This window comes from Lytechinus variegatus, chromosome 10 (genome assembly GCF_018143015.1).
Source record: "Lytechinus variegatus isolate NC3 chromosome 10, Lvar_3.0, whole genome shotgun sequence".
Lineage (NCBI taxonomy): Eukaryota > Metazoa > Echinodermata > Echinoidea > Temnopleuroida > Toxopneustidae > Lytechinus > Lytechinus variegatus.
In genome coordinates, this window is record NC_054749.1 from 26,924,394 (window position 1) to 26,942,649 (window position 18,256).

The 18,256-nt window shown below is 34.6% G+C and overlaps 2 protein-coding genes across 2 annotated transcripts; both read right to left on the bottom strand.

The window, feature by feature from the left end:
* Positions 1-22: 22 nt before the first annotated feature.
* Positions 23-9,308, bottom strand: LOC121423277 (cystine/glutamate transporter-like). The gene is made up of 8 exons (XM_041618610.1): positions 9,214-9,308; positions 6,787-6,831; positions 5,775-5,898; positions 4,658-4,761; positions 3,440-3,536; positions 2,383-2,532; positions 1,571-1,748; positions 23-426 (listed from the first exon to the last, which is right to left on the bottom strand). Exons 3-8 carry the CDS (start codon positions 5,874-5,876, stop codon positions 362-364), a joined length of 696 nt encoding a protein of 231 aa, XP_041474544.1. The 5' UTR covers positions 5,877-5,898; positions 6,787-6,831; positions 9,214-9,308; the 3' UTR covers positions 23-361.
* LOC121422693 (cystine/glutamate transporter-like) lies at positions 9,210-11,749 on the bottom strand. Its single transcript, XM_041617859.1, has 3 exons — positions 10,835-11,749; positions 10,184-10,309; positions 9,210-9,313 (listed from the first exon to the last, which is right to left on the bottom strand). The coding sequence occupies exons 1-3, from the start codon at positions 11,319-11,321 to the stop codon at positions 9,210-9,212; spliced, it is 717 nt and encodes a 238-aa protein (XP_041473793.1). The 5' UTR covers positions 11,322-11,749.
* Positions 11,750-18,256: the final 6,507 nt, after the last annotated feature.

Genomic DNA, 18,256 nt, shown 5'->3' on the forward strand with positions numbered 1-18,256 from the left:
AAAACACGCCATGGCTGGGATTCGAACCCACGTCCCTCTGATTGAAAGACGTGAGTCGTAACCACTAGACCAATTTGAATGTATTTCTTTGTCCATTTATCCATCTACGTTAGCTTACCACTGTTCCTTCTCTTTGAAGAGGTTGGATGTCATGGTTTTCCATCTTTTTCTGTCCAGTGCAATCTCACAACATTCACTTAATTCAATAAATTAGGTAAAGGCTGCATCAAATCCTTTGTGATAACCTTAGCTTTTTTGTTCCCTCGCTTTGTATGCTTTCGAGGAATTTACATATTATATTTACATGCCCCGGCCTTATAGGGAAAAAATTGTGTACGGCCTTGAGTTCATGCGACGGTCTCTAGTCGTCTCCTTCCTCCGGGGGCACAACAAAGAGGAACTGCTGTAAAAATATGGTTGCTCGATCTGTTAAAAGAAACACACACAGAAAAGGAAAAGGAACAGTTACAGTGTCATGTAATATATGAAAGAGACTATACGGATGCCCGTGCTCAGGAGTATTTTTTCCTTGAGGCAGGACGTGTAAAAAATTTCGAAAAAAATCAAAAGCGAGGGAAAGAAGTGACCAAGCTTGCTATTTGGGTGCTTTGCATTTTCTGAAGAGAAATCGAAGGAATTTGTGACACTGTGAATATTGTGAAAACTTTCAATAAAAAATGTAAGTTTTCAAATTTTCTGAGGGGAAACTGCCCCCACCCCGCTGCCTACGGCAATGGCCGATATTTAGAGAAGCCACGCTGCTTTGAAGATCATTATAGGACATGTCAACCCCAACAAAAATTTGAATTGAATAAAAAGAGAAAAATCCAACAAGCACAAAACTGAAAATTTCATCAAAATCGGATGTAAAATAAGAAAGTTATAAAATTTTTAAGTTTAATTTAATTTCACAAATAGTAATATGCACATCCTGTTCAGTATGCAAATGAGGGAACTGGTGACATCACTCACTCACTATTTCTTTCGTATTTTGTTACATGGAATATGAAATATTTTAATTTTCTCCTCATTGTCATGTGAAACAAAGTTTTATTTCGCCCTGAAAATGCGTCATTACCATTGCTCAACATTTTATGGTTCAGCAAAGTTGGTCCATATTGTCAAATCTGTAAAATTTGAAATATTATATAATTCAAACAATAAAGAACAAAAGAAATAGTGAGTGATGGACATCATCAATTCTCTAATTTGCATGTGACTAAATTGTGCATATAACTGTTTTGTGAAAAATAAGCGAAACTTTAAAATGTCATAACTTTCTTATTTTATACATCCGATTTTGATGAAAATCCAGCATTATGCTTGTCTGATTTTTCTTTGTTGATTCAAATCAACCTTTATCTGAGGTGGACTTGACCTTTAAGAGAACACAGAAGGTAGATCTTAGCAGCTAAGATTTAAGACCGCAATTGTTGGCATTAAATTAGCAGTTGAATATGAGTTATTTTACAACACCTTATATCAATGAAAAAAAATCTTAATTCTATTATTATTATTTATTTATTTATATTTTTTTTTTGGGGGGGTTGGGTCTATAGGATTTACTTACCCAATTTATTGTTGATCCAATCTGGTTTATTCTCCCACCAAACACACAGGTAATAGACTGGTATCCCGGCTAACATGATTCCTAAACCAATACCACAATCTACAGGACTGCTGTATAGTGACATACCAACTACGAAAAACGCACACAGCACGAAAACTATCGGGACAACCAGAGGAACCTACAGAGAGAAAATTATAAAGTTTTAAATAATTAATGGTGTCATACGATTCAGAAAAATATTATTTCATTCAAATGTTACAGACAGTAGTTACGAAATACTATTATACATTTCCCATTTTCATGATATTTCTATTAATTTCTAACACATTTTTGCAATACACTTTTACCATTCTTAAACCCTCCATACGCTGCAGAGTGAAAACTCCCTGTATACCGCTACCAAGGGAGCGTATCATGAACATTAATAATTTTATGAAGAAACCTGTCCGAAGTTTTTTTCTCCGCGAGTTACCAAGGGATTTTTGCTTCAGAGCTAATTAAAATCAAGTTTAGTTGTAATAAGATCGGTCATTTTGTCAGACAACAAATATTAATGAAATACCCCTCTGTGATAAATTTCTTTCAAACTAATGTTTAACACTTAAAATGCGACAAAATCTGAACTCCGAAAATAGCGGTTTTAGGGAGCAGTTTCATGAAATGGCATACATATCAGATATATTATCAGGCAGTTGCCATGGTAACAGTGCTTCTCAGCCAATGAAACTCGAGAGAGGTTTTCAGATCTCACAACTTGTCGGACACAAAATGATGACAAAACGCTCACCAAAACTACTTGGCTATGAAATTACCTTAAACGGGCGATGTAATTCAGGATATTTCCATCTATAGTACGGTATAATAGCACACGTGAGTCCGATAAACAGCCATCGTGTAAAACTGAGGTAGTTGATAAGGCTTCCTACGTCATCACTTATCAGCATCAAAAGGCAGAGGGGAACCTAATATTATGTAATAATAATAAAAAAAAATCGATAACAAAATTAGCTCACGTTTATTTAACATACGCAGTGAATTAGTGATTATCTTAAACAAACAATAAAAATATGTCGAAATTAAAGAGTGGCATAAAGGTAATCTGATGGGGGGGGGGGGGTTATTCAATAATTAGGGTTTTTAGTTTAGAGGTACACGCACAATGCCTCCATAAGATCATCTTTTCCCCTCCATTTCCTTATTTCTTCATATTTTGATTTATCTCTCCCTTAAAAATTATGGAGGGAGGGGAGCGGGTGTCGGTCGCCCCCTTTTCCCTATAGTGCCACCCGCCCTTGGTTATCTTTATAGGCCTGAAAACGGCATTTGTGTTAAAATTTCAGATCGACATTGGACGTCATATTAGGCCCACATCTTAGATTTATTTCATTAGCTGCTAAAATTGGACAACATGCCATTACCAGATCATATACGTAGGCCTAAGACTGTATACAGTTTACGTACATGTGACTGAGATCATATCTTACACACTGGTAGCACAGTTTGGGAGTGTAATCTTGCACCCTAAGTGGTGAAATTTTTTTCCAAAATGCACCTTTTATTATTATTTGCACCAACTTGGACCCAATAAGGTGCATCTCTTCACATTTTAAGGTTGGCAATACTAAGGTTAATCTCTGCACACTATTAAGGGGCGTAATCTGCACCCTATTAGGGTATTAACTAACCCTTAAAGGTGCACAAATCAAAATAATTACACTCATTAGCACCTTTGGTTGCTGCTATTGTACCAACCCTATTTCTTAGTGCCTGTTTATATTTGATGACAAAACTTTGCGTGAAATGGAATGATTAAATGACATGAAGTGGAAAAACCTGTTTTCATCAATATGTGCTCATGATATACTGTACCAGTAATGCGGCAGCAGGTAAAGGGGTTTTCCGATCAATATGTATCATCGATGCTATGGCAGGCATGTGACCTTCACGTGACGCAACAAGTAGGAACCTATTATGAAGATTATTATGATTATAGAGAGAGTTGTTACCTTTGAACCATTGTCATGTCGGCTTGAAGAACAAAGAAAATAATATTGGAAACACATTGGCCAACTTGTATAAATGATTTCTAAAACATTCAAGAATCAAAATCAACAATTAGGTATCTGAATAATAATGAAAATTAATGATCTATTAAAAGTTCCTTTTGAATTTTTAACGCTAAACTACATTTTGTTTTTGCTTTGTCTGAAATGAAAAAATAAGGTTATTTTTTTAAAACACGAGTAGTGACGAGCGAGAAACAACCGTTGATATTTAAAAATATCGCCGAAACGACCTATGTTTGCAGTTGTCGTCCACTAAGTCTAACAGTACTTTCAGAGCCAAATCTCCCTTTCCTTTATATCTGATGACCGTACAGAAATAGTAATGATGTGCAGAAAATAGACAAGTTCCTCCATTGACACAAGGCTTTTATATCGAATGTCTCAATAGTAATAGCAACAAGCAATGCAATGCGTAAAACAACTGGCTGCTACTCGCTCAAGCACTTTGTGCTTATGGTAGTTGGTTCTTACATGCAGATTCTGAAAGGCCTAATATTGATTATGAGGTAATATAATGATAAATCTATCGTTGTAATTATGTAAATGTCATTCTGTTTGTTGGAATATTTCCTATATTTTCATAATTATTGCGAATTTTTATTTTGATTTAAAACAAATGCAAAAAACCCTATTCTTCTACTATATTGGTGGTGTCGTGGTCTAGTGTGATTATGACTCTCGACTTTCAATGTGAGGGACATGGGTTCGATTCCCAGCCATGGCGTGTTTTTCTTCAGCAAGATATTTACCCACATTTTGCTCCACTTAACCCAGTTGAGGTGAACAGATACCCGGACGAGTGCCTGGAGGCAGCACGACTGTAGCCGGGGTAATAATAACATTACTGTAATGCGCAGTTTAGTATATGTAAATTGCGCAATATAAATGTACAAATATTTCATTATTATTATTATAATTGTTAAGTTATACTTCATTATATCATGGAACTAAGCACTAGCAATTTATAGATACTAGAAAAAGTGAATAAAAACGAATCTCTTTTGCTTGTTGCCTCCCATACCTTGCCAATCCAAAAACTCCTCCATTTAAAGATCCATAGGTTGACATAGCAACAGCAACACTCATAGTCCACCACCAAGATCCTAATACCCGCTGTCCAAAATCCTAAGCCAACAAATCAATATAAATAATGAAGTAATAATGAATTGAAACATCAAGTCAATTTTTGACGCATAAAATATAAAAAAATATAAAAATGTTTGTGCACCTTACTCAAAGAGAACTTATAAAAATGATAAAACAAAGATAAATATGGTAAAAATTCTACCGATTATGTCTTCTCCTTTTTATTCTTCTTTAATTCTCCTTCTCCTTGTTCTTCCTGGCTTCTTCTCCTTCTTGTTGTTCCTGGCTTCTTCTCCTTCCTTCTTCTTCTCCTTCTTGTTCTTGCTTTCCTTCTCCTCCTTCTTCTTCTTGTTCCAAACTATATTGCATTACGATATAATAGAACATTATTGCACAGCATGAAAATAGTAGTACGCGGGATTAAGTTTTTTATTTTGTAAAGAACACCTACGTTCTAGAAATACTAGTAGTTATACAACATATATGTTCATTCCAATTCAAATGATCATCTGTTTTATGTAACACGTAAGAACTTTTGGGTCTATTTTGTCTTTTGACTGGAATGTTATAACTATGGTTATATTGTAAGGAAATTCAGTAATATGTGAATTTGTGCTTAAAATAAATAAAGTTTGTTTAATCTAGATAATCCTTTGAACCACGATTTGTAATATCTACTAAGCATTTTTGTAAAAAAAGTGCGTCAGCTGAAGAAATGCAATTGATAACAAATGCGTTACAGTAATGAAATTATTAATGCATGATATTAGGGTCGCCCCTTGTGGAACTCCGCATTTTGGTGACTGAAAATTACAAGAAATACAAATATTGTTTCTGTTTTTCCATTTCTTTCTTTCCATATCTATTTTCTTTCTTTCTTTTCTCCTTCTTCCGTTTCTTCTCCTTCTTTTCCTACTTCTTCTCCTGCCCGTTTTCTCCACTTCGCCTACCTTCCCTCCTCATCTCCTTCTCATGATGCATTTCTTTCCCTGCATGGTAAGTTGAAGAGAAATGAAATTATAAATGAAGCAATAGTGGCACGTCAGTCTTACCAATGCTACTGCACTAGATGCCAGCATCTCACTCTCGGATAGGACTGTGAAATAAGCCACGTTGGTCAGCAAGTAAACCACGGTTATTATTGTCATAGACATGATAATAGACAAAGGAACTGTTCTGAAAATGAACAAAGTTCATAATACATTATTAGGTTTTGAAAGCCGTTTTAATAACTCATCTACTAATTTATTTATTACTTTTATATTTTTAGGGGGGGGGTCGGTGTTGTCACTGATCAATAATGTTAAACACTATTGATCAGTGACAAAGAAAACATCAACAGTGCTTCTAATACCGATCATTTCAAAATTTAGACGAAAATAGAATAATTAAAGTGTATGATGATTCATTTAAAGAAATTTTCAGTCTTGTACATCGAGACAAGTCATACTTTCGGAGAGAGGAGCCTATCTCATCCAGTCACAAACTTTGTGACTGGATGAGATAGGCTCGTCTTCACATTTTCAGCTATTAACCCCTACTGTTTTGCATAAGTGCTGATTTGTGCATAATATATATATATATATATATAAATATAATGGGTACCATGTATAATTAATTACCGACGAATGGCCAGCCATGCATCCGGTAAATTTGCCATGCGTCCGGTAATTACTTATGCATGGTTGTAAAAAAAAAGAACATTTTTCGCCAAAGATTTTCGACATTCTATGAAACAATGATACACAGGTTTCTTCGTTCATCGGTAGGACTAATTAGCATGTGGTAACTATGGAAACTAGTCACTTACATCTGTGCATAATTTTGATAATGCCAAACACCACGAGGCGCGATAGCTCAGTCGGTAGAGCGGGGTTTCCAGATTCCGGTGACCCGTCGATTCCCACTTGATGCGCTAGTGCCCTTTGGTAAGGCATTAATCTTCATTACCAGGTCCCTCTGAGAGGACCTTACGCCGTCGGTCTTCTGGCTCCTTGATTACAAGCATTTATGCATTCATATCAATCAGGTAAAAAAATATCACCACCAAACACCACGTCTTACCGTGAAGGGTTGACAATTTCTTCGGTCAGTTGAGTCAGGTATTGCCTGTATGGAAAAAAAAACATAATAAAGGCATCACTTCAGGAGCTTTGGCTAAATGCCTTGTCAGATTATAGGAGTTTTCACTCCGAAACGTACAGTTGATTCAACGCCATAAAAAGAAATGTTAAATCAACTTTAAGGTTGGAGGAGTGACAATAAAATGTCGCATTTAATACTTTAAGTTCTTCTATATATACCTAACACTTAAATATTGGATTCAGCTTACGCCAGCTTGGATAGAACAAAACTTGATTGGATTGGAGAATATATTAAATGTATTAAAAATGCCCTATAAATGACAAAGAACAGCTAGGAAGTCTTTGTGGAAAGTTTGTGACCCAGAACAACATCTTTGTCAAATTTGCATGTTGAGCATAATTGTTAAGAATTTACGAAAAAAAAAAATTTCGACACAGAATTATTGGTTGTCATGAAGGGCCTTTGGTAATTCATTTTCTCGGTTCTTGAATCCTCTGAACGTCGGTGTGAGAAAACTTCCTATTGGACTTTAAAGTAGAAGTACAGTCCATCAAAATTCAATTGAAATGAAGAAAAAAAATTTAAGCATGACACTGAAAATATGTTGAATAAAAATACGTTATTTTCATTTTTATTCGTATAAGAGTAAGGGGAAACCCCGATGTAGTGGCCTGCAAGACCTGCAGGTCCATTCAATTCAATGTACATATGTACATAATTTTGCAATAAATAGTACAAGATATGGCTAGGACCACAAAAAGCAACTGTTTAATGTAGAGTATAGCCCCAAAAGAATAGCATTTTCAAAATTTACAATTAGACACAGAACATAAAGAAAACACAAACAAACTTTGTCATCAGACATAAACGCAAAGACCATCACACACACACACGCGCAAACCCTGGTAGTTCTATAAATTTTCCATTAAGTAGGCCCTATACAATTTTTAAACGGGATACAGTTGAGCAATGTTTTAGGGAAGTTGTGAGTTGGTTCCACTCTTTTTACACCGACCAAGGCTAGTGAATTTAAAGAAGAAGAAAGTCTCACTTCAGGAGCATGGAAATGATCTCTTTGTCGAGTAGCATAATATGAGTGAACATTATTGAGTGAAATCATATTGCAATATTTCGATGGAAAGATCTGATTTTTAACTGAGAATTTAAAGCAATTAGCTCATGTATAGGTAAAATATTCTTTTTGAAAAGGGGTTTACTAGAACCTTGCATATGGGACTTTGTGATTAATCCGATTGTTTTTTTTTCTGTAAGATATATAGTTTTAGAAGGGGTGATTTGTAAGTAATACCCCCAAATATAGCTACAATAATTCAGATGTGGCAAGAGGCTTTTATAAAGGATATTTAAACATTAGAAGGTAATATTAATTTCAATTTATACAAGATACCAACACATTTAGATAAAGATTTATAAATTTCTGATATTTGTATGCCCCAATTCATGATCTCATTAAAAGTACCCTGAGAAATTTTATATTCTTCAATTTAGAATTTACATGATTATCAATTATGATATGTGACAGGTCATGAGACACTCTCTTGTTCCTTGATCTAAATATAATATAGTTTGTTTTGGCTATATTCAGAGATAATTTATTTGCTTTGAACCAGGTAGAGACTTTTTCTATTTCCATGTTTACCGACAAAACAAGTGTTTTAATATAACTGCTACTCATAAGTGCACAAGTAACGTCGGCAAACAGGGAAAACTTGAGAAGAGAAGAAGATTTGATATCAATGACATATATAGGGAACAAGAGAGGGCCCAAGACAGATCCTTGGGGGACACCACAGTTGAGACACTGTATACTGTATTGAGGATTTGACACCATTGACCATCACATATTGACTTCTGCGAGATAGATTACCTTCAAACAATTTAAGGGCAAGACCTCTGACACCACAAGAGTCAAGTTTTTTCATAATGATTCAGTTCGCCTTTCGCCTCCCAGAAACAGGTGAATCCATACCAACAAATATAATAATAATTATAATGATTATAATGGTGATAATAATAACATTGATAAGGGAGATTATTTCTTCTAAAGGTGACAATATAAAACATTCCCAATGAATACTCTTGTGCAAGGGGAAGAAAAATTATATTAATTAATTTCTGGATTAGATTTTAGGCCGCTCGGCATTTTAGAAACGTTTGTAGATATAATATACTAGTATAGAGACAAGAAGCCCTTAAAATACATGGACATTTTTAAAGGGAAATATAGTACGATGTGTTTTTTCATTAATATTCCAATTCAGAGTAATTTGATGTTAGATTCAAAATATTGCGAAAGGCTATCAACAAAGTTATTTTGTCAACGTGATTATTTTTGTCGACTATGGTAAAAACAGATACAACAACAACATTAATAATCATGATTACCATCCAGAGTAGGCGAAGAGTCCGGAATAAATGGCGAGGGGAAATTTTTTAAAATCAAATTCAGAAGTGTCGAAGGCGTTTGCAAAATTGGATGTCTCACCTTTGAAAAGAAAAAAAGAGAAAGAAATATAAAAGGCATGTCCATTGTTCTTCACATACTAGTGGACAAGGGGTAATTGGGCAAGATTTTTTTATAGGGTTGGAGACAAGACAAGACAAGCTATTTTTCTCAGATGAATTCCAAGTATTTGCCTTTTATACTTTTCAAAATTATGTCTTTCCCTTTGTCCCTATTTTTCTACTCTCTTTTTTTTTCATAACTTGGAAAATTAAGAGGGGGGTAGGGACGTCCATCCAGTTAACCTTTCAGAATCGTAAAGCATCTTCTTGGCTATGATAGATGTGACTGTGAAATGATGGTCTCGAATAAATATTAAACTAATTATTTTTATCGTTTCAAGAGATACAAAATAAGGGTATGTGGGTGTGTGTGTGGGGGGGGGGTTGTCAGGTGGCAAGCATGTGTATCTGTGTGGAGGCTTGTCTGTGAATGTAGGTTAAAATAAAACTGATTTTTTTTAAAAGTAAATATTACTTTACAATAAAGATATTTTGATCACATAATTTCGTTTTTCACGTGGAAAGCGGTTCGCCTAAGCCTCCTAATAATCATTCCCCTCTCCTTCTCTCTCCTCCAACAGTCTTCTTCAGTACTTTTGTCTTTTTTGGTATTCTAGAATTGTATTGTATGTGCGTTACATGACTTTCCCACCACAACTGAGTGCTTTTATGGAACCACAATGCGTTCTGTACTCAAACCTGGAATATATTTACTGAATTTCCTTTAAGATAAATTTATTTTCCATGACTACGTGGAAAATTTTATTTAGTGAAAATGGAAGAAAATGAATGTTAATTTGAATGAATAAATAAATGAATGAATGGATGAGAATAGAAAGTCTATTCGTACCATTAGCTAACTGGATCATGCCTGAGACAACAATGACAGCTAAACCAAGAAGCTTTGCCGCGGTGAATAAAACTTGTATATTTCGACTAAGGGGGACACTAACGCTGTTCACGAAGAAGATGCAACCTGAATATCATGAGAACAGAAAAAGGTTATTATTATTTTTGTAATTCCAGATATGACAAGATATACCGTAATATGTTACAAGTTGTTTCATCGCTTGAAAATATACCTCGGGACGAATTTGACCTCCATTTTGAACTGAAAACCTTTCTTTCTTTTTTCTTTTCCTTTTTTTTTTTGCTTTCAAATCTACATCAGTACCCCCAGTAAAAAAAAATCGTTCCCAGAGCCCTGCACTGATTGATTTCAAGCAAAATGACAATGTTATTATGACAACGGGAGGTTAAATCAATATCAAGATGACGGAAAAAGAAATGGAAAGAACTCAGGGGAAAGGTATTCCTGAGTCTTTTTTGTAATTATTTTAATATATTTTGAAGGTTTGGAGGCGGTTTCGCCAAAGTGACTTCAGCATTAAGTTTGGGCTTAAACCTTTTACAGTGTCGAGACCAATAGGCTTATCTACCAACTTATTTGAATACACCGGGGTACTAAGGCGAATCTCTTAAACCGTAGACCTACACTTACAAAGAATACAGGCCGATACAAGTCGCAGCACAACGGGTGAAACTTCACAGTTTGGGTAAAACGGAAGAAGAATGTACGTTGCACACGTCAAGGACAAGACAGCGGCAGATGCGGTTCTGATGGACACCACGCTGGTCCAGAGCCTTAGGAAGGCCGGGATCGGGCCATACGCTTCCAGGAGGTAGGAGAAGTCCCCTCCAGATACGGGGAAGGTCGTACCGAGCTCAGCGTAACTCAGCGCTCCTAGCATGGAGATGATGCCACAGAGGGCCCAGACAAGGAGAGACCAACCGATCCCTCCAGAGTTTTCGAGGACGCTTATGGGAGAGATGAAGATACCGGACCCTATGATCATTCCAACGATCAGGGATATGCTATCTAACAGAGTGACCTGGCGGGTAAGACGAACTGCTGCATTGTTGTTGGTGAGATCCTTGAGAGAAGTGCCTTGGTTTGCCTCGTCTGAGGCTTTCCTCGATCGCGCCATCGCTCACAGGTATTACAGTTATCCAGAAACTCTTGACAATATTCTACAAATGGTTGCAGGTGTTCTTTACTCACTTCAATAAACTAAGAACATGATAAACCAATCTCGCAACATTGATTTCATTTAAGCCGAGAAGATTGTGTATGTCCTCACTTCTCCGAGTTGCCTTTTAGTTACTTCCAAGTAAAGTTGTACAGTTCCTACAATGAAGATTCGTGTGTGTGGAAATCCATGAGAAGCAACGAAGACGCAGATGAGATTGTCTTTAAGAACCTATTTATGAGGACTGGCACATATATATATGCCTAGCTTTTATTTACCCACAAAAACTTTTCTTAATCACAGAATGTAACGAAATATTTTGAGCCTCTACTCTCCTGTTTCAGAACGATGTTTCCAAAATGCAGTTCCGAATATATATTGAGGTTAAATATTTAGTATAACGAAGTGTTTCTGCATTTGTTATAGGGTTCCGCCCATTAATGACGTGTGCTTTGAAGGCAATATAATTCTTTGGGTTTGGGGCTCTTTAGCGTTTTTTATAACTTGTGTGTCTGTATTTGTAACAAATATTTGACATTTGTATACTGTAATTGTGTTTGTTCGTTTTTTTTTAAATCCAAGTCCCTCGCCTCACTCACACAAATGAAGCGGTTTATATTCACTTGGTCAACTAGCAGATAGTCTAATGGACAGATAGTCTAACATTAACATGGATAAACCCACTTGGTCTAATATCACTTGGGTTTAATTGACAGTTGGGCAAACCACCTGTTCTGATATTTATTCGAATGCCCAGACAGTTGGATTTCAACACAGTCTACTTAATATATATATTTTTTTCAAATGTATTCATTTAAACATTCCATATAATATTATTGACTAGGTGATTTTGAATGTACTTATATAGCATTTATGATAATTAAACAAAGTGGTTAATGGGCTAAATTACAATTTGACCAAATGACTATTAGACGAACTAGGACTACAAATGTTGAATACTAAGACCAAATCTTCAAGTATACGAAGTGGTTGTAAACTATAAAAGCTCTAATATATAGCACCGTATTGAACGGAAAATTATAAATAACTTATTCCGAGGCCCAACGGAATGGGGTCGAAAGCTCGGGGGGGGGGGGGCGACCATGCAAACAGAAAAAAACGCAATCAAATGACCATTCTTGTGTTTTTCATAGTTTGTTTGATCAACACATTTAACATTTTGACTCATAAATATATGATAAACAAATACCTATTAAATTTCTTTTGAGTGATCATGGTGATCAATAAACTAGAAAGCTGTTGTATCTGCAATATATATTGCTCAACTTTGCACTGGCAATAAATGCCACCTGTAATGAATTTTAGTGTCCAATATAGGGGTGCAAGAAATATAAAAAGGTGAATATAGATCCTGTCTTTAGAAAGATTTATTATTAGTCCAGAAAATCTGAAGGATAGATAGCCGGCGACAAAGTCCGCTCAGGTGTTTTATATCCCAAAATGACCCGTTAACGAGTCATGTAAATGTGTCATGTTGACACCAATATGAGTCTCGGTTTGTTTTTCTTGTTTGCTTTTCTTGTTCTTGTTCCTTTTTTTTTTACTGTTTCTTTCTTTAAAAATATACACACCTGATATTTGGGAGATTGTGACATAAAAAATATGATATGACCCAGGCCTTTCAATCAGCGTTTACTTCCACTTCAATCACAGATATTGGGCAGAATGCATAATACATAATAAATAATATATATATATATGTATATATATATATAAATATATATATATATATATATATATATATATATATATATATATACATATATATATATATATATATATATATATATGTATATATATATATATATATATATATATATATATATATATATGTTTCTTCAAGCCTTCTCTAGTATGATGGGTTGTTCTGCCATACCGCTGCATGCAATCGCATTCAGGCCATCTTCCCACATGATTTTTTTTTGGGGGGGATATATCACCCCCCATCCCCCGGGATCAAAACCCATGACCCTTTTCATAATATACCTTAGCATATAATGGGCTACAAGAAGATTGCTTGAGATAAAAAGGCAGAGAAAGGATTGCAATATTTACCACTTAAAAAATTAACATCATGTCTTAGTTCGCACATTAGTAATCGCATTTGCTGATCCAAAAGTAAACCTTTGCTTGCTCAAGTCAATTTAAAAAAAATCTCGGCATAGGTAAATGCATATCTGTTCAAAATGAAGCTGATTCACTTGTTTACGGTTTGCATAATATATTGAGCTATATATGCTATTTGGTCTCAGCGATTTAGTGATGCAGGTGCTAGCACAATCTAAGACATGTCCACTGGCTCATATATGTGGATTTTCAAAAAAAAAAGGAGAAAAGAAAAGAGATGGAAATGGAAAAAAGGTGAAATATAATTTTATTTTACCCCTATATTTTTTCAAAATCTGTTACAAAATTTGAATTTTCATTTTAGCTCGCGTCTGTTATTAAAGCTTTCCCAAACTTCATAGTTTTCCCCTTACAGTTTTGGCTCATTGCTCCACTGGGCAAGTGGGCATAAACCAGACACATTTTTTACTACTATCAATACTTATTTCAAAATATACCGATTCGATATTCCATGAATAACATATGCACATTTTCTTTTGCAAACTGTGCAATATTCATATTACCACGGACCTTTAGACTTTTGTTTGGTGCTGGTTATTTTTCGGCCCTTATACTGTATAAGATGGCGCAATTGTGATTTATAGACTCCGTATGGTTTATCACATGTTATTTGAAAAAGAACAAGAGAGAGGGAGAGGAGAGGGAGAGGGGGGGGGGGGGTCATAAGGAAGAAGCTACTAAATATAATATTCTGCTCAACTTTGATCAAAATATGACATATTAACCAAAATGTAATTTTAATGTGTTTACATTTTACAAATTGATTTCTTCTTACATGAGAAATTTCAATTATAGGTTTTCCCGTCCAATTTCATCAGAGTTGCATTTCAATTAATGAAAGGACGTTCAAATTCGAAAGATTTCTGTCCACCCTCTGCACACATGGTTCATTTTCATTCATTTAGTATTCAATTCCGTTCTATATCATTCTATTGAATTTTGTAGAAATTCAATTTAGAGAGAACTTCGTTCAAATTAATGGCCCTAAGGTGTCATTTAATTTCACGACGACGAACTGATCGTTTAATTTCGCCTAAAACACCATTTTCAATTTCATTTATCGGCACACATATTTGCACTTTAAACTTCCAAATTCAGATACATGTATCATGTTTCTGTATTCATTTTTTTTTCAAACTTTACCCTATATTTCTATTTTTTGCGGATCTTTTCAGTCAGAATCATTTATTCCATTATGTTTGATAAAGACGTAATTCATGCAACACTTATAATTATGATATGGTTGTAAACGCATATTCTTTTAGTGATTGATGAGTGGGTGCAGGGGCGGATCCAGGATTTCCCAAAAGGGGGCACATTTTCCGGAGGAATTTGACGAGTAAAAAAAAGGAAGATTTTTAACCAAAGAATAAGGGTATTCCGTCCACGAAAAAAAAATAATTGTGCCTCTAAAGGGGGGGGGGGGGCACGAGTCGGCTGTGCCCTCCCCTGGATCCGCCGTTGAGTATACCAATGGTAGATATTTTTCTTCATCATCTTGTTCTTTTTTATTTTACATTATTGTATATAATTTAAATCGTTTTGGGGAGGGGATGGGTATCATGGTATTGACCACAGTCTATAGTTATGAAAGTGGAACAAAAACGAGTTGTTGTCCCAATGATGGTCTGTCAGATGTAAAATTCAATAAAATTTTTAACATCCAATTTAGGAGTAAAACCCATTTCCATAATTATTCAAAAGAAGTAAAAAAAAAACAGCAACGAAAAACACTGTCCATATCTTGTAAGTGATTGCATATTAATGATTTTGAATTCCTAAACGTTCGCAAGGAAGGTACCGGTGCGAATTTGAAAACACTACTCAGCTATTTTAATTTGATCGTTCTTTATAAATGTTTAAATGAAATAACTATGAAATCGAGTGCCAGTAGAATTAAATTAAATCAAGTATTTGGCTATTTAAATGCTGATCTCATAGGTCATTCAAATTAATTGCAAATTGAATTATTACATCATTAAATCGGTTGAAATTTTGACGAAATTGGACGGGAAAACCTATATTAAAATCCACGATGTCTATGTGACGGACAAATATTTTTTTCGGGGAGGGGGGGGGGGGGCAGTAGGCCAGTAGGGGCGTGTGGATGGGATAAAGTTGTCATATTTACAGAACTTTGGGGTTTTAATAATTTTGCCATTATAAGTGGAGGATTTTTTTTATAGAGCCTATATTCCAAACAACAATATCATGTATTCCATCATTATTTGTTCTTTATTTTGTTTATCTTATTCTGGGTGACATATTGTCACAAGCATACTGCTCTTTTGGGCATCCAACTTTCCTTTTACGGCTCATCATGATGTATTTATTTGTATAAAGCCTTATTTGTATGTTTGTTAAGTTTTTTTCATATCTTGATATTGTACTTTCTAATGGAAATGTACTGAATTCAATCATGTTTACCTCCATTCGCAAATATAATAACATAACATACTAGGAAAATCAAGAGTGTATTAATTTCAGAATTAATTGGATGATGGGATCCCATTGATACTGTACTTTAATGGAAGAGGCGGATAATTAAAACTCTTGGAAAGAATTGGTTAATTAGAATATCCAACTTGCTGGTGAATATCACTTGTGTGTGACCGATATAAATGTCAATATTAAAAAAAAGTCTAGCAGAATCTAATTGGTAAATGGTTGATTTTGACGATTTTTTTTCTGTCGGACACATATTCAATAACACATTGGTTTACAGTGTAAATACTACGTTGTTTGTTAAAAATGAAATATACAATAAGAACCATATACGGAATTTAAAAATCCAAGTGATACGTTGTGTCTTCCAGCAGGCTAGCATACAATAGGACAGACAATGAGAAAAACATGACAACATGAAAATATAAAATTTTGTGATGCGAAATCTCAAACCCATCTTCGGTCCCGCACTGGGATCGCCATCAGTGCTCTATTTTTGGCTATTTTCATCGTGATATATATCAATATTGTAGTTGTTGTTGTTGTTTCTTTTTCTCTCTTTTTATGGGGGGGGGGGGGGAGGAGGTCCAAAAACTATCGTCAGAGGTCGTGTCACAAACCAATACAATTGCACACAGAAGGAAAATGAAAAGAATTGTAAAACCGACCTGTATATGCACGGTGTTTGTTTATTTATGCAAGAACGTGCACTGAACTGCTCATATGTGTATTTTCAGTTTGGGGTAAAAAGTGCAAAAAACAAAGATTGTGAATAATTCAACGGCATATCCGGTTATAGTTGAGTAAGAGAGTGGTGAGTAGTCGTAAAAGGACCAATACGGGACCCGCCCCCACTTTGTCTTGATTGTTTTTTTTTTTAATCATATTTATTTCTTCCTCATATCACATGTAAAAAAATATATATATAACATGACATCATTAAAACTTAATTGTTTCAAGTTTACACATAAACATTTTAACATGGTGAGAAAAGGAATATATATGAATTTCAAATGTAAACTTAGAATTAATCTGCTCACATTTCTTTAACAACTTATAATCACGAAGGATAAATACAGAACAGAATCCGGGTACAACAGCAAAAATCTAAATTACGGAAATAAATCTGTATATAAAACTCAAGTTAAGATTCTCCATACTCTTCAATCAAACTGATTAATGAGGAAGTTATATTAATAAAAAACATACACACAACTTAAAGCCAGACCCTTAGCTACACTTAACCCCCTACCCCCATAAACTACAAATAAAGAATAATAATAATGAAAAAAAAAAAAAAAAAAAACCTAACTAAGTGGTGGAAGCCTGTGAGGCCGATTCGTCAAAGTGCTCCCATTTTCTTAAATGAAATGCCAATGAATGAATTGTTGGTGAACAATAAGCGATATTAAGATATTGCAAAATAGATAATTATTTATTTTACAAGTATTTTTCCATTGCATAAATTGTAACCACTGTAGATTAATATTTTGTGTTATCTTTTTTTGTGACTTTGTTTTATCTTCTGTTCATGTTGTAGTGGTGCTTTCGGTCATGTTAATACATGAAAATGTCATATTTTTTTTGGTTGCGCTATACCCCGGCGATGCCGCCAGGTCGACCCTGGACCGTTGGGTATTACTGTACCCCCTTTCTTCGGTTAATGGATCGTCCTGTCGGCAGCGCTAGGGTACAATTTTCTTGTAAATTAAGATTATGTTGTATGTACTTATACAATGTTCTTTTTTATTGAAGTGCAACGATATGTTTTGTATATTTTGATTATTTTTATGACTAATAAAAACTGCAAAGATAAAAAAAAGAATTAGATAATTATGATTGATCATTCTCGAATAATGTATTTACGCAACTTTGGAAACTAAGTGGCGTTTTCCCTCGCTCATTTCACTCCCTCGTGTGATATATAGCGTGATATAAACTTTATTTTATTATTTATCTGTCTTATTATCTATTCATTTTTATTTATTTATTCATTCATTTATTTATTTGTTTATTCATCCATTTATTTGTTAGTTTAATTGTACTTTTTTTACAGTTTTATTATGGTGCCCCCACCCCCAGACAATATTGTAAAACGAATTGACACCAATGAGTACACACCTTTTTGATATACACAGTTTGGAGTTTCCATATTAACATGCGCAGAACTATATAATCTATTGGAGAGATTATATAGTTATGAGTTTCCATATTAACATGCGCAGAACTATATAATCTCTCCAATAGATTGATATTTCTAGCAGTGTGTAAATGTTTGTATTGTAATTTATTCAATATCA

What these genes read in the sequence shown, in the direction of transcription:
- LOC121423277 (XM_041618610.1), bottom strand. Translation starts at nt 5,876, where the DNA reads ATGTCTATGACAATAATAACCGTGGTTTACTTGCTGACCAACGTGGCT. An exon ending in GGAGTTTTTGGATTGGCAAG is followed by an intron (nt 3,537 to 4,657) that starts GTATGGGAGGCA and finishes TCTTCATAATAG; the next exon opens with GTTCCTACTTGTTGCGTCAC. An exon ending in AATTACATCGCCCGTTTAAG is followed by an intron (nt 1,749 to 2,382) that starts GTAATTTCATAG and finishes TTCTCTCTGTAG; the next exon opens with GTTCCTCTGGTTGTCCCGAT.
- LOC121422693 (XM_041617859.1), bottom strand. Translation starts at nt 11,321, where the DNA reads ATGGCGCGATCGAGGAAAGCCTCAGACGAGGCAAACCAAGGCACTTCT. An exon ending in TGTATCGGCCTGTATTCTTT is followed by an intron (nt 10,310 to 10,834) that starts GTAAGTGTAGGT and finishes CATGATATTCAG; the next exon opens with GTTGCATCTTCTTCGTGAAC. An exon ending in CATGATCCAGTTAGCTAATG is followed by an intron (nt 9,314 to 10,183) that starts GTACGAATAGAC and finishes TTCTTTTCAAAG; the next exon opens with GTGAGACATCCAATTTTGCA.